The following is a 21451-nucleotide window of genomic DNA, read 5'->3' on the forward strand; positions in this document are numbered from 1 at the left end:
AGACAGCCCTGTCCTCTAACGTTATAGCCAATAAGAAAATGTTTCTCTGTCACTCCTGCTGACAGTCCTTAACTGTTCTCTTCTGTGGCACTCTTCTATAGGCTTTTAATCAGAAAAACTGTTTTGCTTTTCAATTCTAAAGTTTTCTTTTAATCATTCAGTTAGGGGAGGAGCCGGAATCAGTCTGCAGATTTCCAAGGGCACAAGCCAAAGCTTCCTGAGTCTAGACTCCCTCCCCTCACCCCCTCCAACCAAGTTTCTGTAGAAGGCTTTGTTCCTCCAAAAGGGCTTTCAAATCAATACACAAGTTCTTTGTGTGTCTCGGTGCTTTTGAATAACTAGACTCAGTCTTAGACTTTGGGCTCTTTGAATCTGTACTGACAGGTTTTCATTTCATGTCATTTAGTTTTCTGAATAGAATTGTTACATTTCTAAAGGTTTATTAGTGTTTCAGTTGATTAAATGACCATATAAACTGAACCAGCACCAAATTACTGCCATCTCCGTAAGGCAGAGGAACTAACTTGATTTGTACTTCCTTTTTTTAGAAAGGTCTCTACTTCACTGGCTACCCTCTGCACATATCCTTCTTGTAGTGAAGGGGATTGTCTCCACTGATGAGCCCTTGCTTTGCACCCAAAGGACAGTGGAGCTGATATTTGCGTTCGTTCTTTGAAGGTAGCGTAGTTGGGAGGAGAAAGGAAAGGTCCTGGCTTGTAGAGTAAGATGCTGCACTGACCTTTGGCATCACCAGGCCAAGTCGCAACCTCCTTGCTTTATCATGCTTCCTTCATATTTTGAATCTGTCCTACAAAGCTTCCCTTAACCCAGGAGCCAGGGCCCCTTGCTCATCTCAGGTCCAGTCAATTTTGAACAACCAGGCTTCTAGAGAGGTTGTTTAAATAGGTGTCTGAGTCCTGTATTAAGACGATCTGGGCAGCTTTGTCTCAGAAGTTCTACAGTTCTTTCCAAGTGGGAAGTGGCTCATGAAGACACATGAAAATGCTTTTCTTGGAACATTGTTTTTCACCATAATCTTAACCAATTATACATCTCCCAACTGATAAGTCAAGTCATACTTGAGGTTTTATGTGTTAAACTTCAGTAAATGCTTAAATCATTCATTTGGATTGAAGGTCATGTCCATTGTAACTTCTCATCTGCACACCAAGTTTAAAAGACATCTGATAATCTTGATTAAATGGGAATGGATTTTAGCTGGTAAACGTTTAGAGGCAAACAGATATATTTTGACCTGTTCTGTTGACTCAAATGTGATCTTTTGCTGTTTAAATTTCAGTAAAAGCTAAAACTGGCATTGAAGCCTGTCTGATCAGGTGCCTGGATTGGAGGAAGCAAGCAGAACAGTAATCTTTGTGCTAACTCTTATAACTTGTGTTGGAAGTATCCAATCATTTTTGGTCTTATTCTCAAGAGAGCCTACGTATACATTTCAGAGTAACAGCCGTGTTAGTCTGTATTCGCAAAAAGAAAAGGAGTACTTGTGGCACCTTAGAGACTAACCAATTTATTTGAGCATAAGCTTTTATGAGCTACAGCTCACTTCATCGGATGCAGTGAGCTGTAGCTCACGAAAGCTTATGCTCAAATAAATTGGTTAGTCTCTAAGGTGCCACAAGTCCTCCTTTTTTTTAAGTATACATTGCTGCACATTAACAAGCACTCAAAATGCTGGCTTTTCCAGCCAGCAAGTTAAGATGTAAGATGCATTGCAAATGGCTGGGTCTTGTGCAGTTCATCTCTAAAGCTGCTGAGCTCTGCAAGGAGATGCTAATGTGGCTTCCCCTTCCTATGAATAAACAGGTCTGAGGGCCTTTGTTCTCTCCCTCGGTGCAAAACCGGTAATGCCATTCTAACTTCTGTTTTGGAAAATGGACTGAATCCTGCAGGGAGAAGCACAGTTATATGGACACTGAAATGTCAGTCATGAGGGCCGACTAACTCCACTGAGAACCAGAATGTGGGTTCCTTGTCTTCCTGATCCAGTATGTGTTGGGAGAGCCTCGCACTCAAGCAGTACTTTGGCCCCTTCTGGCAGCAGTGGGAGAAGGATCTGTGTCCAGTGTTCTGTGCCTAGATGGAGGGTCCCTTGCAGTGTGAGGAAGAGATATATGGGGGAAGCTTTGAACCTCTCTCCTAGCTGCATAGCAGCCGGAGTGGTAATGAGCTGATTTTTTTTTATTTTTATTTTTTTATTTTTGGGGGGGGCTGTTTCCACTGGCGTCTCTTCCTTTCTGTGTCTTTAGCTGACATTTCAGGTTCGATGACGAATTGTAGCTGCCAGGAGTCTCCGGGGGAAAATGATTCATTTGTCCTGTGTGCATGTTTAAATTAGCAGTCTGGGAACTGCACTTGTAACTCCGTTTGCCTATCTTGTTTTGCCTGCAGTGTTTCCATCTTAGAAACGATACCAAAGTTTCAGGCACTTCAGTGGGCACTTCAGCAAAGCAAAAACATAAGTGTGAGAATATTCATCGGTTCAGCTTAGAATTGTTTCTGGAGGTATCCTGGTTTCTGAAGGCTGCTACTTGCTGCACATAAAGCTCAGGGACTCTGTCAAAACCTGCTTGTTCAGCTCTTGGGAGGTGTTAGGTAGCATACGAGATGGTATGGGATACTAAATGCAAGACCAATGAAGCAACTTTATTTGGAATCCTCCATTCTAAACCCAGCATGAGCTGCTGTTGTGAGAAGCAACCCTGTGGTAGCTGGTGCATCCAAACTCTGGGTACAAAATAAGACTTGCAGTTTTTCTTGCTTGACTTGTAACCCTTAAATTCCAGCAAATGCAGGTCTCCTTTGCCTTTGATCTTTGTTCCGGGTCAGTCAATCTTTTCTGCTTTTTTCAGCTGACTTCAGGCATTTATAAGTTAGGACAGTGCAGAGTTTCCTAGTGACTTGCTAGGTCTCTGTTCTTTTATGGAGAGAGAGCACTGCTGGGCCATCACAGTGCCTCCCACAACTGTGCTGTCCCTAGAGCAAAATATTTCCAGGCAGCTTTTGCAGAATTCTGAGGTGTTCACAGGGCCGTCCCTAGCTCTTCTGGGGGCCTGTGTGGGGGAGGGGGCTGGCTTGTGGGATGGGGGGGAACCACCCCCCAGCACTCACCAGCGGCGTGGCTGGGGCTGGGCCACTACACTTCCCGCTGCTAGTGAGTGCTGGCCCTGCCCTGCTTCAGTCCTCAGGAGCGGGAAAGGGCTGGGGCGGAGCAGGGGCAGGAAGAGGCGGGGCTGGGGCAGAGCAGGGGTGGGGGGCCATTGGGAAGAGGTTGGGCAGGGGCTGGAGCAGCATGCAGCTGCGCAGGGCACCAGGAAATATGGTGCCCCAAATTTCCTGGTGCCCTATGCAGCTGCGTACTTTGCGTATGGGTAAGGACGGCCCTGGGTGTTTGTGTCTCATTTTGGCACTCAGTTTAGGAAACTAGGTTGAATCCTGTACTATTAAAATGGATCTCCTTAGGCTCCTGAGGGTGAGAATGAGACCCAGCACTGTTTGAGGCTGTCTGCGGACATCATTGTAGAAGTTCATCTGTGGTTCATTCTTAACCATCATAATGCTCAAGAGTTCGATTTTCTATTTAAGCAAGTGTAGATTTTAGAGCATGACTGTGTAGCAATCTTAAAATTAACAATTATGCTGCAATTTGCATGGATGCGTAATTGCGTTGTACACAGGTCCATTGTTACTATTCATTAACTCTTTGGTTCCCTGTTCATTGTGCCTTTGCAGAGAATGATGCAGTAACCCTCAGATTTGTCTGCTTTCTTCTTGTGAGCAAACAGGACAGGGGAAAGCCTCTTGCTGCTTTTGCAAATCAGTGGTGGTAAAACATTCTACCAAAAGGAAATTGGCATTTGGGACATGAATTTGGCCTTTGCAGGAACTGTGACACTTCCTGTTTCTCTCTGGCACCTCCTCCAGCTGATGTAGGGGTAGCGTTGATGGGGACCATTGGCGTGTACCACCAGCCTACCTTGTCTGGAAGGAAGCTGTGATTGTTTTAAGGGAGGCTGGGGATCCTGTGAGGCCCTTTGGGGATGGAGGGGACTGCCGATTATTTAGCTTTCTGCGATGCTTGTAGAACCAGATTCCCATCTCTTTCATTGCCCTCTGTGCTTTCAGGAACTGAGCACACAGGCAAAGTGCAGGATAGGATTAGCATCAGTGCTTCCAAACACAGCTGCTGGATCTAATTTTAGGTCTGCTGGTTTAGATGGTGTCCCTTTAAATATGATTTAACACTTAGATCTTTTCAGAATATAATTAGTTGGCATCTGAGCTGGCAGCCAGACCAGATTTCAGTGCGATTCATAGATTCCAAGGCCAGAAGGGACCATTGTGATCTAGACTGACCCACAGCAGCTCTGTTGGGAAAACACCCAATCTTTATTTAAAAATGGCCAGTGATGAAAAATCTACCACGACCCTTGGTAAATTATTCCAATGGTTAATTACCCTCACTCGCTTAAAAATGTACCTTTATTTCCAGTCCAAATTTGTCTAGCTTCAACTTCCAGCCATGAGACTGCTCTCCCTTTCTCTGCTAGATGGAAGAGCCCATTATCAAATATTTGATACAAGTCCTCCCCATGGAGAGCCCCATTGAAATGAGTGTTATAATGGCAGTGCTCAGGGCTAAGACAAAACAGAAATGCTAGTGGATCTGCATGTTCTGTACACCTGTGGACTGGGTAGGGGGAGGGGAATCTCCTGCATTGCAGTTTCTTAAGGCTATGAGGATGATGCATTCTGTACAGGACACTTTCAAGAAAAGGCAGCACAGTGGCATTCCTGTTGAAAGGCCTCAATAGATTCATCACCTAGATCCTGTTTTTCAAAGCAATGTATTGTTGTAGGTGAAACAAACCTGTCTCTTTGTGGGCATTCCCCAGTTACTAAGAAAGAAGCTGCACATTGAAACCTGTGGCCTTTTGACTACTTTGCTTGGTTTAATCAGGGTTATGCAATGTCAGTATATGCAGAAAAGAGAACAATCTTCCTGGTATTTGAGAGCAGCTGCCTTTGACTTTTCTTCCCTCTGCTTCTGGCACTTTCTCTTTCTATCTTGGGTTTAATTCATGTTCCGTTGCTTAAAGGAGCTTCAACATGAAATCCTCTCAATTTCAAAACATGAGTTAAAAGTAATTTCGGGTGCTATCCTTGCACCCGAATCCCCCTGTTAATTTTTGTGGCTTTACAATTGCATTTTCCTATTTATTAAGTTATTCTCCTCCCTTTTGCTGTGTGGGATCCCCAGACTAAACAGGCGAAATGCTCTATAGAGGGGGAAACAGGCTAGACAAAGTGCTGTCAGATGCGCAGACTGAAAACAGGATTTTCTTTAATTGTTCAGTCCCAGCTGTTTTAGACATTGCTTGTAACAACAGTAGGTAAGTTTTCTGACAGGAGTGTGATAGTTAAGTCAGTGTCCCTTTAACAGGGCAGGAATGAGATCTCCTCCCACTCTGTTTGTGATAAACTCATAGTGAAAATGCTGCTTAGACCATGCTTGTAGGTTTGTGAGTTTGCCTCCTTTGCACTGCTACAGCCCATCCGGCACAAGTCTATAGTAAATCCGCCCCCTCAAGAGGCAGCTGCTGAATTGATGGAAGAATTCTTTCCTTAACCTAAAAAAAAGAAAAGGAGTACTTGTGGCACCTTAGAGACTAATACATTTATTTGAGCATAAGCTTTCGTGAGCTACAGCTCACTTCATTGGATGCATGTGAGCTGTAGCTCACAAAAGCTTATGCTCAAATAAATTTGTTAGTCTCTAAGGTGCCACAAGTCCTCCTTTTCTTTTTGCGGATACAGACTAACACGGCTGCTACTCTGAAACCTTTCGCTGACCTAGTGGTGTCTACACTAGCTTAGATCAGTTTAACTACGGCTCTTTGGGGGGGGGGGGGATTTTTTCACACTGCTGAGTGACATAGCTAGGTGTAGACCAACCCTTAGAAAAATTACAGGTTTCAGAGTAGCAGTCGTGTATTGCGACTTTACGGCTTATCTGACCTCAAAGGAGGTTGACTTTTATTGTGTCCCAAATATGGTCACGTACGGGTTTATTTAGGTTCAGCTTCAGTTTATTATTTAAACAAATACAAGTGGATTAAAACATTTTTGGGTTTAGTAAAGATGAACAAATCGTGTTATACAATATTTAAACCTCAAATGTTCGTAATAATCTGTTGGTTTTTAATACACTAACTGTCTGATTAAATCCTAATTGCAATCCTTATTTGAGCATGACTTTGAGTTGTGACCATATTAACTGTAAAGATACTGAATTTTAGTGGAATTATCTTTGTCACAGGTTTGCTTGGCCCTTTTAAAGAAAGGTCCTTGTGCAACCAGGATTCAATAAGAAGGTAGTTTCTGGTTAGAACAAAGTTTGATACGCTGTCTGAAGTGCAAACTTTGTGCATATATTAACCCTTTCATAGCAATACAAAAATAGTTGGTAGCCTTGAGGCTAGTACTTGTGTTCTGTTTGTACAATACATTTAACTTTCCAGTAACAGCTTCAGTAGCCCTTCTCGCTTGTCCACAAGCAGAAGCTTAGAGCGGGATCTGGAGGTTATTCTAAGACAAACAAAACATAGATGTTGAAAGTTACGGAACTTTTGGTGCCTACCACATTATCATCGTCACAATCACAGAACCACAGCATCAAGTGCATCACCTTTTACATTTACAGAGTCCCCGACCTTTCGATCCTCCAGCCGTCTCCAGAGTGATGCCTGCTGTTTCCTGAGGCATTGGAAAACCTAGTTTGGAAGAAGAATAAAGATATGGTTGATGCTGAACTACGTGAGTCCTCGGATTTTTTTGTTTGTTTATGACCACGCCATGTGCACCAGTGAGTCCTAATAAACACCGATTGTGCAGCACCAGTTGTTGCAGCATATGTATTAGCTGGGGGTTTCCTCAGTGAAATTTTGTTTGGGCAGATTTCCATCTGGAATGATTAAATTGCAGGGAATTGAGTGATGTCAGCAAGGTCAGGTAGGAAGTCAGTGATGCAGCATGAGCAGAACGAAGACCATTGTGGCACCCAGACTTTGGTTCTAACCACTAAACCTTATGGGTGCCATAACTGAATTCAGTTAATTTCAGTTAATACTTAAGTTAAAGGCAAAACCAAATATATGGGTCAGTAATGGGGGAATCTAAACCTGCTGATTGATTTCATGGAAACCTCCCACTTGCTATTATAAAATGTCTTGCTCTGCTGGGCACAGTGCGAAGTGCTTTTGTATAAGTGGTGTCATGTTGAGTCAGCAGTCAGTGAAAAGTTCATGCCACCGGAGGTGTGAACTTCCCACTCTACCTAGTCACGGCTGGAGAGGAGGAAGGATTTATCAGTCTGTCTCATCTTTTAAATATCAGCTGTTTAAAAAGTACTCAAAGCACCCTTCGCCTGCCCAAAAATCATTGAAACTTTGCAAGGAATTTGTTTGGGATAAGTGAGATAGGAAAGCCTGGCCCAGGGGCAGTCCCTATTGAAAGTCTTTTTTTAGTCATTCCTTTTTGAACTGCTTTTAAAATGTGTTAGAATGAAGACAGTTAATCAACGTGGAGCTGGGGCATCCTCTTTAAAATGACTCCTAAGCCAGGGAAGGGGGTGCGGTGTAAAGGGGGGACTCTCAGCAGGCCGGTACTCACTCCAGGGATTGCTGCTGCTGGAGTAAGACCTCACGCTAACAGCGAACCCACTGAGTGCAGAATGTAGCCACTGCAATAGTTTCATAGCCAGCCTGAGGACAAAGTCTCTTGCCACTGAACTGAGGCCAGACCTGTCCCCTGTAGGGAGAAACGTGTTGTGACCAATCGGAGACTTGAATTAACCTGGGCCTTTAGATGTTGGGGCTGCAGGGCTACGTCAATACACTTTCTGTAGGGCTCTGAGGAACAGAAGGCTGGTTCATTTTAGAAGAATCCAGAACATCTCTGCAATCCCTGAATAAGGAGAAGGTAACACACTTTAGAGCCTAGTCCCGAGTGATGATCCATTCTTTCAGTCTGTCTATATATAATGCTGTTATCTGCACATTTGGATGCATGCCAGACACTCCTGTGATGGACAGGAGTATTTTCCTGCATGGTGGTAGAGCAGGGGAGCTCACATCCAGGTTTTTTTTCATTAAGAATTTGTGCACTGCAAAATATCTATTGAGAACTGGTGTGCAGTGTGCTTTTTCCTTAGACAAATGTAAAGCACAGAAATACAAGAGAGGCAGTGATTTTTATACAGCAGACTGAAAGTGCCTGAATTCAACTCAGTCCAGCTGGATGAACATAATGAAGGGATAAGAGTATAGATTAGGCCATAGGGTAAACAGGGACAAAGAGAGGGGGACTTTAGTTTACACTAACTATAAAATACATATCTATATATAATTTTTCTCTCTCATTTACAAATAAGTTGTTAATTAAGGATGAATGAGCTAATCATCCCGAAGTAACTAATAGAGATGTGTACTCTCCCTCCGCAATGCTCTGTCCCAGGGAAAGCTGAAATGTTGTGATTCAGCCACATGGTCAGTTTTATTTCTAAGTGCTGAGAACTAAAGACTCTTGTGCTTCTCAATAGCTGGTGAGTTGGCCACAGTCATTAAAGCATAAGTGTTTCTGTGAATAAACCCCTAGAGTCTCATGGGTTGACTTCAGAGTTTTTTGGAACTCAGATTTTTTTTAGAGCTCAGATAAATTGGTTAGTCTCTAAGGTGCCACTAGTACTCCTTTTCTTTTTGGAGGAACAGAGGCAGTTTCTTCTGGTGCTTTTTAGAATGTATTCATTCATGTGCTTTATTCTGCTGTAAAAGAAGTCTTAATTATTTAGTTCCTCCCCCCCCCGCCCCCCCCCCCAAATTACATGTGTCAAATAACTGATCTAGGAACATTACACTCTAATGAAGCTGCCTTGTACCTTCCTGAAATGCATGAAGTCTGTAGCTCCCAATTAATCAACTAGTAAATGAGCCATAGCTTTTTGTTAGTAGGAGCTGCCTTCTACTACACAAATAGGCGGAAGTGCTGTGCATCATCAAGTAAAAGGTTTCCAGCGCAAGACAGGATTTAGTGTAAGGAGAAGAGCTTTGTTACTCACTGAAATGTGATCTTCCCTGTCTTTCAAGAGCTGAGGATGAAGCGGCGAGCATCAGACAGAGGAGCTGGGGAAACATCCGCTAAGGCAAAGGCTCTTTGTACAGGGATTTCTGGAAGTAATGCCAAGAGAGCAGGCCCTTTCATCCTAGGTAAGCAGAAGAGGTTTTCTTCATCCCCTGTGCTGTATGAGGTGGAATGTTAATGGTTGCAAAGCTTAAGGAAAACAGATTCAATAAAAGAAAAGGAGTACTTGTGGCACCTTAGAGACTAACCAATTTATTTGAGCATAAGCTTTCGTGCTGTAGCTCACGAAAGCTTATGCTCAAATAAATTGGTTAGTCTCTAAGGTGCCACAAGTCCTCCTTTTTGCGAATACAGACTAACACGGCTGTTACTCTGAAAAAAGATTCAATAAAATGAGTCAAAGCAGACTTGTAATCTAGGTCTTTGTGCCTAGCAAAATTCGCTTCATCTGATGTTGATAAAGCAGCAATCCTTGGAGCTCCTGTAACTGGAAAATTAAGAGTGTTTGTAATGTGTGTTTAGCAGGACAAGCATAGCCATTAGGGGCACAACTGTGAACCCCTGCTTTTATTGATTTGGGGTCTGAATATTTAAATTGTATCCAAAGGCAAACTCTCTTCTTGAGGGTAATGTGTAGTAGGACAGGTTTCCCTAAGGAGCCCTCAGGTGTATGTTCAACCCCACTTCACTCTGAATATGCTGTTAAATTAGCACGCACACAGTTTATTGAAGTAATACAGTGGCTGCTCTCTCCTTGGTATGTGTCCTGTAGGCTGACCCGCTCCCCCAGTAGCTCTCGGCTGTCACTTGAATAACGTATAGTTTTTAGTTATTTGCATAACCCCAAGATCCCAGTGAAGTCTATTTTTAAAACCTATCAGATCATCTGTTAAAAATGGGCTAGTTAAGATGGGGAATCAACACAGTGGGTTATTCTGGTGCATTCAATAAACTGTTAAACTGAGCAGCCCCTTTAGGAGTGGCAGCTAGGTTCAGAGGTTCAAGAATTCCTTGCCACAACTGCTGATAGCGAATGTAAAACCTATATGGTTTAGGCATGCAGAAATCTGTATTTCTATAAGGTTCAGCTGGACACAGCAGTGTTTTGCCAAAGGTCTCTTCTGTGAACAAATGGACCATTGTCAAGGAGATTCAGAATCCAGCATCCTTTGTTTTCTTAAGAGCAATACAATCTATGGGAAGAAACTGACTGTGGATATTCATGCCCTGCTGAAAAAGGAACTTAATTTAGACTTATGCAAACTGTATGACAGCTGAATATTGACATAACATTGAATTAGTCATAGCTTCTTACAGGAAAACAAATCTGTTCTGCTTTGTGCTGGTAGGTCCACGTTTAGGTAACTCCCCGGTGCCAAGTATTGTTCAGTGTTTGGCAAGAAAGGATGGGACAGATGACTTCTATCAACTAAAGGTAAGCAACACCCCTGGGGTGCAGATCCTCTGAGACCTTTTAACTCTTGCTCCATTAGAGAAACTGCCTGAATCCAGGGAGAATGCAAGAGTCTAAAGCTTTGTATACACTGGGGAATGGCTGCTAAAACTTCGTGCCAGCAGTTCAGCAACACTGGTGCAAGTGTTAGCTCTCAAGCAAAGCCTCAGCTGCTGCTGCTCTGAGCAGGGTTAAACAACCGTGCTTAACACACCAGTGGTTTTCTGGAGCTCTCTGTGCACTTCTGCCACAAGGGGAGCTGAGCTGTTGTACTGGCAGCAAAGGGGGAAAGGATCAGGGGTGCTTGCAAATGGCAATGTGTTTCCTGTGAGCTCATCAAATTCATTCTGCACATGTTAATTCAGACACTTTGTGGCAAGCACATAAGTCAAGCACTGGTGTAATTCCATTCAGCTGTGAAATGCACATGTGAATGTTGAAAATGTACAGCTGTAGCTAAATATTTGGGGTGACTTCAGTTTTCCCTAAAGGAATAAGGCATTTTTCTCCTTTCCCAAAGATCCTTACCTTAGAGGAAAGGGGTGACAAAGGAATAGAAACCCAGGAGGAGCGACAGGGCAAGATGCTGCTGCACACAGAGTACTCTCTCCTTTCCCTTCTGCACAATCAGGATGGAGTGGTTCACCATCATGGGCTCTTTCAGGTACAGCCAGCCACCTCGCAGGCTCTCTGAGGACAGTGGCAACTGCAGTGAGCCTGAACTACTAGTCTGAGCAATGCACTACTCACACTGACATTCTCATGCATAGAGAATTATCAGCATGCAAGCCATGATTAAGGCTAAGTTTTTTGTCTTAGATATTTTTAGTAAAAGTCACGGAGAGGTCATGGGCAATAATGAAGAATTCACGGAAGCCTCCGACCTGTCCTTGACTTTTACTACAAATACCCATGACAAAATGGGTAGCCTGGGCAGCTTGGGGGGGGCGGAATTGGGAGCTCCAGGGTCCTCCTCCATGGGAGTTCCAGGCTGCGGGCATCCCCCCTGCCTCCCATGGCAGCTAGGAGCTCTGAGGGTCCCCCTGCTGCAGCCAGGAGCAGCAGGGATTCCCCCTGCTGGGGCGGGGAGCTGTGGGGGTCCCCCTTGCTGGCCGGGAGAAGCGGATCCCCCTGCCTCCGGTGGTGGCTAGGAGTGGTGGCGGGGAGCTGTGGGACTCCCCCCAGAGGCAGGGAACCCTGAAGCTCCCAGCAGCGCTGGCTGAAGTTACAGAAGTCTTCGGAAATCACAGATTCTGGGACCTCTGTGACTAAATCGCAGCCTTAGCCATGATTAATCAGTGCCTCTTAAAGCAAGCAAGTGTATTGCAGAGGCAATTCATGTTAAATACTGATGAAATAAGACTTGTGATGTGTGATATATTAGATTATAAAACAGGACATGGGTCTTGATATGTGCACTTGTGAGCCTTCCTGTGCTGCTTAACATTCAGACGTAGCCTAAAGTAAGTACAAGAAACATGAGTGTCAGTCTGAAGAGGCTCTTCTAATATGATACAATTATAGCAGTAGTACCTAGAGTTTGGATCCCACTCCAGGAAAATGGAATTGCTCCATGCCCCTTGCTTCACATTTGAAGATCAGTTTGTTAATTAACAAAGTGCCTTTTTAGAATATCGTCTCTGCTTTCCAGTTTCTGTAATTGGTCTGTTGTTGAATTGGGAGAAGCAGACAAGTTTCCAAGATGCTGTTTCAATATGTTAAAATAAATTTGTAAATGTGCTAATTAGCAATTAAATATCCCTAAGTGAACCAATTGCAGGGCTGTTAACACCTCTGAAACAAGTCATTTATTGAGTCTGTGACATGTTGGCTGATAAGAGATGTTAGCTGTGATGCAGGTGATTGTTCACTTGTTGGCTAAATGTTTGTCAACAACCTGTTTCAACTGAGGCTCTGTCTATGCTGTAAGAAAACCAGAGGGTCCAGCTATATTAACTGGAATTAATTTGCAAACTGGACACCATCAAATTAGGCCTGAATAAAGACTGGGAGTGGCTGGGTCACTACAAAAGGTAATTTTCCCTCTGCCGATACTCACATCTTCTTGTCAACTGTTGGAAATGGGCCACCTTGATTGCACGGGCCTCGTTAGCACTACAAAAGTAATTTTCCCTCCCTTGGTATTTGCCCCTTCTTGTCAACTGCTGAGAATAGGCCACTTCCACCTTAATTGAATTGGCTCATTAGCAATGACCCTCCCCCCACTTGGTAAGGCAACTCTCATCTTTTCATGTGCTATAATATATATTCTGCTTAATTTTATTTTTTCACTCCATGCATCTGATGAAGTGGGTTCTAGCCCACGAAAGCTTATGCCCAAATTTGTTCATGTCGAAAGTGCCACAAGGACTCCTCGTTGTTTCAGCTACATTACAGTTACAGTCCTGTGTCTGGTTTCTGAGCATGCTGGCATTTGATGTAGGTTTTGCTTGGGTTGAGTACCCATGGTAGTTGAGCGTATTCTCACTGTATCAGTTCTTCACTACTCAGACCAGGAAATGCAGACTAAGCCCTATAGTTGCTAATCTTAAACCAAACGAGTGTGTCTCAGGTAATCTCTTATCTGTGCTTTCCTTATTTCTTTATTGTAACTATCTAAAAGGCCATCTTATTCTCCAATGCTCTGTTCCAAAGTAATACATATATCCCCTACATGTGCAAACTAGACCATTTATTTAAACTCCATTCCTTGCCTCCCTCTGCCACTGCAGGACCGAACTTGTGAAATCATAGAAGATCTGGAAACCAACAGAATGATCAGGAAGATGAGGAAGCGCATTTGCCTTGTTTTAGACTGTCTCTGTGCTCACGATTTCAGTGACAAGACAGCAGATTTAATCAACTTGCAGCATTATGTCATTAAAGAGAAGAGACTCAGCGAACGGGAGACTGTTGTTATATTTTACGATGTGGTACGAGTGGTGGAAGCATTACACAAGGTACGGTCTCCATGTAGCCTGTGCACATGTCTTGGGGGAGTTTCATCCCAAATTAGCATCCTGGACTTCATAAAAACAGAAGGATTACAAAGGATGGATGTCTCAGCTCTTTTCCAATAGCAATCCTTTTAAAACATTAAGCTCTACACAAGGCTCGGTATTCTGAGCCATACCAGAGCATCACCTCTCTCCCAGGTTGTTTGTTGATGGCACAACATTTACTGGCTGAGGAGAGAGGGCAGTTGGATTAGATGTAAATCAGGTGAACAGCAAAACTATTAACTTCAACAAAAAGAAACTTTCTGGGTTTGAGGCTAATCAAATCCAGGAACCACTCCAAAGCATTTCCCATGGAAGCAATATAAATCATAAGTAAGATAAAAATTGATTCTGAGATAAAAACCCTGTGCTGCTAGTTTGAGATCAATGAGCTGGAAATTACTGTGCTATAAAAATAGACTCCACTGAGGTTTCTGACTTCTTGCGCTGTAAAAAGTGACATCCGGCCTCCCTTAGCAGAGACTTGCCAGTGAGCTAATAAACATGCACATTCAGAAGAATCTCAGTCGAAAGGGGCATTGCCGGGACTGGGCAGCCTGCGGCTCAGACCCAGCAGCTGCAGTCGGATGTGCCATGCAGCAGACCTGAGTTAGCAGGATTCTTATACTGCAGTTTTGAACCCTGGCAACAAGAATGGAGCAGACAGTAGTGCTAGAGCACTGGATACACCCTCAGTGGCAAATTAACACTTTGAATTTCATTGGGGTGTCACCAAGCTCATTAGATGTAGGGCCCTAGACATCTGACTGTTAGGGTTATATTATTTGGGTGTAGGCAGCCTTCTTTACAGCTGTTGGCCCCCAGAACCAAGTGAAAAATACCAAACGGGGCCTCAGCAATGTTTGCAGACATGTACGTTGCTATTTTGAACGTAGACGGATCCAACTGTATCTCTACATTGTCGGCTTTACCTTCCATGGGCTGCTTGTGTGCTGGAATAGCTCTTGGATTGTATATCACAATAACAAATTCAACAGGCTAAGAGTGTGAGCATTTGCCTCTAATATTCTTCTAGTCAGAGAATGATGCAGTCTCTAAAATAGGATTAGTGCTTGTATTCTCTGAGTGCTGGGGCCAGAACTGAACTCATTCTAAGGATGCTTGTGTTCATATGATATCATCTGATCTAATATGGAATCTGTCTTACAGAAAAATATTGTGCACAGAGACTTGAAACTAGGAAACATGGTGCTAAACAAAAGGTAAGTCATTCCAAGGGTTTCTTTTTGCATCTTTTTTGTGGTGCTTCCTTAAGGGATTTCCTTTCTAGCAGACGTCTCCTTCATGGGTTAGAGGTGTGCGGATCATTAAGTTCACACATGGCTGCTATTCCAGAGATGGTGAGAGGAAAGGAACAGTTTAATCTTTGGCTGTTGTCCCCTGCCCTGCCAAAATTCTGTTCTTAGAGGTCCCCCAAAAGTGAGCAGAGCCAACCAATCTCAGTTCCCCCCAATGTACTTCCACTGCCCACACCAAGCTGTTACCCTGTGGTCTAGAGGTCAGGCATGCAGACTCTTGGGTTCTAGTCTCAGCTCTGCTACTGAGCAGTGCCTCGGTTTGCCCACCTGTATAATGTGGATGACGCCAATTGGCAGTGTTGAGTTTTAATGTTTGTCACATGCTTTGAGATTTGCGGATGAAAGTCTCTGTATAAGAACTGAGCATTATTCCTGTGACCGGATCTTGCGCTCAGAGCCTGGGAATTGTGACAATGATAGGCAAACTGCAGCTTTTACCCCTCCTGGTCTCTTGAAGTGCATCTCCTCTCAGGCCTTGGGCTGTTCTATCTCCAGATGGAATCATGCTGTTCTCCCACTCTTGAGACCAGGCCCCTTGGGCCACTGTCCTCTGATCACCTGTGATTACCTCAGCAGATGCAGTGCCTGCAGTTCTGTTCCCTCTGGGAGTAATGATCAGACAGCCTTCTTAAAGCAAAGTAGTTTGTTTAGAACAGGGGTCGGCAACCTATGGCACACGTATCAAAGATGGCACACGAGCTGATTTTTAATGGCACGCTTCTGCCTGCCGGGTCCCAGCCACCGGCCCCGCTCAGCCTGCTGCCGAACCCAGGCTGGGACCCCGGCAGGCAACACCATGCCATTAAAAATCCTGCCTGGGTTCCTGCCCCTCCTCCTCTCCCTCCCTGCTGCTGATCAGCTGATGGCCCTTGGGAAGGAGGGGGAGAAGCAAAGCGGAGTCCCAGCATGCTTGCTGCTCTGGGGAGGAGGTGGAGACGAGGCGGGGACAGGGCCTTGGGGTAGGGGGGTGGAATCGAGGCATATCCCCTCCAGCCCCCTGCCGTGAGCCGCTCTGGGCAGGGGGCTGGGAGCACTCCCACGACCCCAGCCCTCTGCCCTGATCCCTGCACCCCCTCACACACACCCAGCCCTGACTCCAGCCCCCCAACCCTTTGCCCTGACTCCTGCACTGCACTCACATGCCCCCAGCCCTCTGCCCTGACTCTCCTGCACCCCCCTCACATACCGAGCCCCCCCACACACCCCATGTCTTGACTCTTGCACCCCCCACATTCCCACCCCCACCCTGAGCACCAAGGGGAGCTCCTGCACCCCACCCCCCCACATTCCCACCTGCACCTCTCGCACCAAATGGGAGTTGCCCAGGTAAGCACTATACCCCCAAACCTCCGGCCCCAACCCTGAGCCCCCTCCCTCATTCTAGCTCCTGGCCAGACCATACACCCCAACCCCCAGCACTGTGCTCAGTGCACTCCCACGCTCAGCTCAGTGCAGAGAGAGAGAGGAAGAGAATGGGTTAGAACCAGGGAGAAGGTAGGTACCCACTCTTTGTGGGCAGGGCCGGGATCCCAGACCAGTAGCGGTCTGAGTGGGGCTGGCAGCCGGGACCCTGGCTGGCAGGAGCTGGCGGATGAAACCCCAGACCGGCAGCGGGCTGAGCTGCTCAGCCCGCTGGCGGACGAAACCCCAGACCAGCAGCCCCACTCAGTCCCCTGCTGGTCTGGGGTTCTGGCTGCTGGCCCCTTGCCAGCCAGGGTCCTGGCCGCAGGCCCCGCTCAGCCCCTTGCCAGTCTGGGGTTCTGGCCGCCGGCCTAGGTGAATGGAACCCCAGGCTGGCAGCGGGCTGAGCGGGCCGGTGGCATAAGATCAGCATTTTAATTTAATTTTAAATGAAGCTTCTTAAACATTTTGAAAACCTTGTTTACTTTACATTCGACAATAGTTTAGTTATATAATATATAGACTTATAGAGAGAGCTTCTAAAAAACATTAACATGTATTACTGGCACGTGAATCCTTAATTTAAAGTGAATAAATGAAGATTTGGCACACCACTTCTAAAAGGTTGCCTGAACCCTAGTTTCGAACAAAAGCGTATAAAAGAAAATATCTGAAAACAGTAACTAGTCCATAGGCATGCCCACCTCTTCTTCCTCAGAGTTCCCCATTCCCCAACTTCTCTGACACTCCCACAACTCTCACAGGACCTGTCTTTGTTCTTACCAGGAACAGCGCTTGGCAATTGACCCCACTTCCTCTCCTGACAGAGGCTTTTCGGTGTCCTTTGATTTCTTTGTTCCCAGCATTGGCAGAAAGAGCTGTCACTCAGGCCCAGAAGTAGGCCGTTGTCCTGTAATTTTGCCCCTTAACCCTTACTGGGAGGCTGATTATTTGTAGCTAGTTGTTTTCCTGCTTGCTTTTCCCACAGCCCCCTGTTAAACTAGATCCATGCATTCAGACAGGAGAGTAACCAGTCTATAATAACTTAATCTCTCTGACCAGGTCACATAGAGTGTTTCTAAATTATTACATTGCAGGTCCCTGTCCATCAGTTGCATCTTGATGGCAGTGCCTTTGGAGTACAGTTTGTGAGGTGGGAGGGAACAAAAGTTGTCTAACTTGACTTTGTAAACAAATAATCCAGATTGAATTTCATACCCTAATTCTAGATGGACTTGAGCCTGAAATTTCCATTCTTAGCTTTTACATAGGAGGCTGCTAATACACATGGCAGAGTTATTGCAGATCAGTTTTCAATTTCTAATTCAAATGGGTAATCAGCCTCTACTAATTCTGAGGCTTCCTGAGCAAAGTCAATGAAAATCTCATCCTTACTGCCAAACAATTAAGGGTTTTTTTCATTCTTTATAGAAGGCAGGATAAAACCTTTGAATAACCTATGGCCAGTGTTAAGATGAAGTCAGACTAAATGATCCTAATGTCTTTTCTGGCCTTAAACTTTACAAATCTATGAAAGAAAAAGTATATAGCAAGGAGAACATAAGTGTGCGGGTGGTGTTTGATGGCCTGTGCTGGATAGGAGGCCAGACTATCACATCAGTCTTCTGGCCTTAAGCTCTAAACAGCTTCCTTTCTGCAGGCTGGAGAGTAGGTAGGGACTGGATTGGGAAATGGAGTTTATCTTGGTAGGCCATTGAAGAGAGAAGGGAACAGATGCTGGCTTTACCTGTAAGCTAGTAGTTATTGTCTGTCTTCCTGGGATTTTACTAGTAAAGAAAAAATGCAAGTTAGCATAGAAAAGAGATGATGGTGTGACAAGTCTAAAGTGCCTGGGTTTTTGTGGGGGTTGGGATGTTTGGGATGCTAAACTGTAACTCTCCTGGGATTATTCATGTTAGATATAGCTCAGATCAAACTAGCTTTATAAGATCCACTCCTCATTATAGATTAGTGCAGGCCTAGGCTACAGCAGGATATAAAAAGCATTGCATTAATGCAAGATTCCCCCTTAAATAGCAGTTGTAATCTGCAGTCAATTTTACATTTACTTTGCAGGTTTTCGTTGTTTGATTTACAGGGCAAAAACTTGCTCGGTTTACAAATCAGATGATTTTTTGGTAACTGACACCAAATTCTGCCTCGGTCTGAAAATGCAACTTTAATGCCTCTTACCTCATCACTAGTAACAAAGATTCTATAGTTGGGTTGCACAAGGCAGAATAGAATCCTGTTGGTTCTGCAGGGCTAATGGGAGTAAAAGCGTGGTCAGTAAAGTGCAGTCAGATCCCAAGATGTGTAGGGAGCTAGACATGTTAGCTGGAAATTGGTTCCATATTTACATGGTCACACTTCTCACTAGCACCACACTCTATATTCAGCCCAGGAGCCTTCTGAGTGGTCCTTTTAAAAATCTGTGTTCAGCCAGTTCTGCACTGGCTAAGATGACTCTTCTGTCTCTCCCCCAAGTTGTATTTGACATCAGACACCTGTTTGCTCTTCCTCATTTTTCCTTGCAGGATGGGTGCTCCTAGCCTGTTGCCTTGTGACAGGACCTGCCTTCATTCTGTTGTCGTGCTGACTCCCTTTTCAGCTTCAGTTGTATTTTGCTGCTGCTTCTTTCACAACTGGTTTGAAGTTGCTTAAACTCTGGGACCTGATTCTGCCCTCATTTGCATCTGAGTTACTCCATTGAAGACAGTGGGATTGGGTGGGTGTAAAGAAGGCAGAATGGGGCCCTTGTTTTTGTGGCAATCAGCCAGGAGTTAATTACTTCTGATAACTTATTTCAGTTAGGCTTTCAATTTCTCTTCCACTGGCCAAACAGCAAAAATTTCTGTCTTGGAGCCATTGTGCGCTAAGTGTGCATACCTCAGAGGGCAGGATCTGGTCCTTAAGTTATATTTGGAAAATAAAAACAGGGGCTGCCCAGCCTGAAATATCTGAGTACCGAGGTACGTTCCCCTTCTCTGGAGAAAGTGAACTCTCCTGTTCCAGGGAGGTTGGCACAGCTTCCCTTCATTTTTATGGGTGGGAGGTGCAACCCAAGTTCCTAGAAAAGAAGAAAACAGAGCATCAGCCAAAATGCTCATAACTGAAGCATGACTCATTCAAACCAAACGGCGCTGATGCAAATCTTCGTTTATTTCTCTCTCCCAGTCCTGTTGGAATGGGATTGACTGCCTTGAGGGAATAAAGCCATCATTTCTCTGCAGTTAAACTGTAAGAGCTGGTCACCAGTGATTCAGTAACCAAGTAAAGCTTAAAGTCTGCCAAAAAAAACGTGGAGGATCTTTTGAGTTAATCTTGTTTTCTGACACTCATTCAAAACTGGACTTTAATTGAGCAGTCAGTGGCTCAGTTCTGAATGCTGCAATCCTAGAGTAGTATCTAACACAGTGTGCTGCTTTATCCCGACGTACAGTCGGCCTTGTTGGTCTTTCTTTAGTTGTCCCAAAAATCTAGTCTTGTCTTAACAAGACAAACTTAGCTGGTGACTTCTCAAGCCTTTTAAGAATTTCCCTTTGTGTATCAGTGTTAGGGTATTCCTATCAAAACATAAATTGACTTGAAGAAACATTCATGTTCTTTCCGCTCTTAGTCTCTCATCGTTTTTAGCCACGCATGTCCTCCCAGAACATGAGCTCCATTACTTAAAATACCTCGTTGAACTTATTAGTTCAACATTCAGTGTTTAAAATGCACATGTTTAAAGTAAAATGGCCATCTAAGTTGTTGAGTTACCACTCTACTAAGCTGACGTGATTTTCACAGTAACTTTTAGAGTTCAAGATTTTAGTGACAATGTTTTAAAATAGCTTAATCAGTCACAACTTTCACCAGAATTGGCAAGATGCCAGGGGAATGTGTGTCCACTTGATTCAGATTACACTGCTTTTCTATTCCACTTCTCTTCTCTTGTTACCTCATGGCAGCACCTTCGTACAATAGTTCATCTGCATAGTCTATATTGTGGTCAGCATACAAGCTGTGGAGCATTTCAGACACTCGCTTATATCCAAACTTTGTCAGGGAAATGGGCACTCATTGAGCATCACTTCTGCATGTGCTTCCATTAGCTTTGTGAAGGCTGTTTAAAAGTATTTTGGTAGACTAATCTTATGTTGCCTTGCTACTGTGTTGTCCCTATCTTGCCTCCAATGTCCAAATGTGGAATGTTGTTCTTAGAGCTTCATGTGTCTTTGGCCATCCATGTCTCCTGCATCATGCCTTGGAGGTACTTTCCAGAAGTGCACAGAATTAATGTCTTTTATCCAGTTTCAGATTTCTAAAGCTTTGATTTGGGGTACAAATAGTGGTCATATTCTCAGTAGTTCATGTTGGGGCTATGGGGGCCTGGGCAGTCAGTGTGTTACTGAACTGCTGATTATTAGATGGAAGGTCTATATCAAGCAGTTTCAGGAATGACACATGCTGCACTTACACATTTCTTCTACTGTTGTACCCTGAGCTAGAGGCCAAGAGGGCACATTTCTTAACCATCTTTCCCTGCAGCTGGTCTGATTCACTGGACGGTGATTTGGTGCTGTCTAGTTTTCTTGTTGGGTGGTGTGATCAGAGAGAAGTTGTGGGAATCTAAAGTCTTATGCTCAACTCTCCCAATACCAGCCTTCTGCTCCCATGCAGAATCTCTAGACACATGCTGGCTGTGTGTACGAGCCTACTCAGCCCCCAGTTCCTATTTGAACACAAACAGAAAAGTCTTTACCTACCCTGACTGAATTCTGTTGTTCCCCTACAACAGGTGGTGGCTTTCAGTGCAAGGAGCTGCATTCCCTGTATTGTGTTTAATGATCACAGCTGCAGGATAAGCTTTCTGTTTAACTCATTTGGTTGCTGGAAAGAGGCAAAATGAGACTTCTGTAGGGGTCCTTGCAGAACTCGCTCCTTGCTCCAAATGTCACATGCTGCCACGGGGGGGCGCGGGCGGCACCAAACCATAGTCAGGTTTGTGCACATGCATCCCTTACTAGCAAGAAGGGAAAGGCATTTGAAGTGACACCAAGATGCTTGGGTATAAAGAACTGTTTTAGCAAATATATGCTAGGTTTACTCTTGTCAAAAACAATGAGTTTTATGGCAAG

The 21451-nt window shown here is 44.5% G+C and overlaps 1 protein-coding gene across 3 annotated transcripts in view; it reads left to right on the forward strand.

The window, feature by feature from the left end:
* The window catches only part of STK40 (serine/threonine kinase 40), a 42425-nt gene that overhangs the window by 11588 nt on the left and 9386 nt on the right, over positions 1 to 21451 (forward strand). For 2 of the 3 annotated variants that reach the window (XM_074934212.1, XM_074934213.1), the window contains exons 2-7: positions 6722 to 6834; positions 9162 to 9281; positions 10506 to 10591; positions 11130 to 11273; positions 13342 to 13569; positions 14779 to 14831. In XM_074934212.1, coding sequence (XP_074790313.1) covers positions 6816 to 6834; positions 9162 to 9281; positions 10506 to 10591; positions 11130 to 11273; positions 13342 to 13569; positions 14779 to 14831 — 650 coding nt within the window. In that variant the 5' untranslated portion in view covers positions 6722 to 6815. Of the gene's footprint in view, positions 1 to 6721; positions 6835 to 7877; positions 7999 to 9161; positions 9282 to 10505; positions 10592 to 11129; positions 11274 to 13341; positions 13570 to 14778; positions 14832 to 21451 lie in introns of those variants that run through there. The other variant, XM_074934214.1, reaches the window with a different exon arrangement.

This window comes from Natator depressus, chromosome 19 (genome assembly GCF_965152275.1).
Source record: "Natator depressus isolate rNatDep1 chromosome 19, rNatDep2.hap1, whole genome shotgun sequence".
Classification (NCBI taxonomy): domain Eukaryota; kingdom Metazoa; phylum Chordata; order Testudines; family Cheloniidae; genus Natator; species Natator depressus.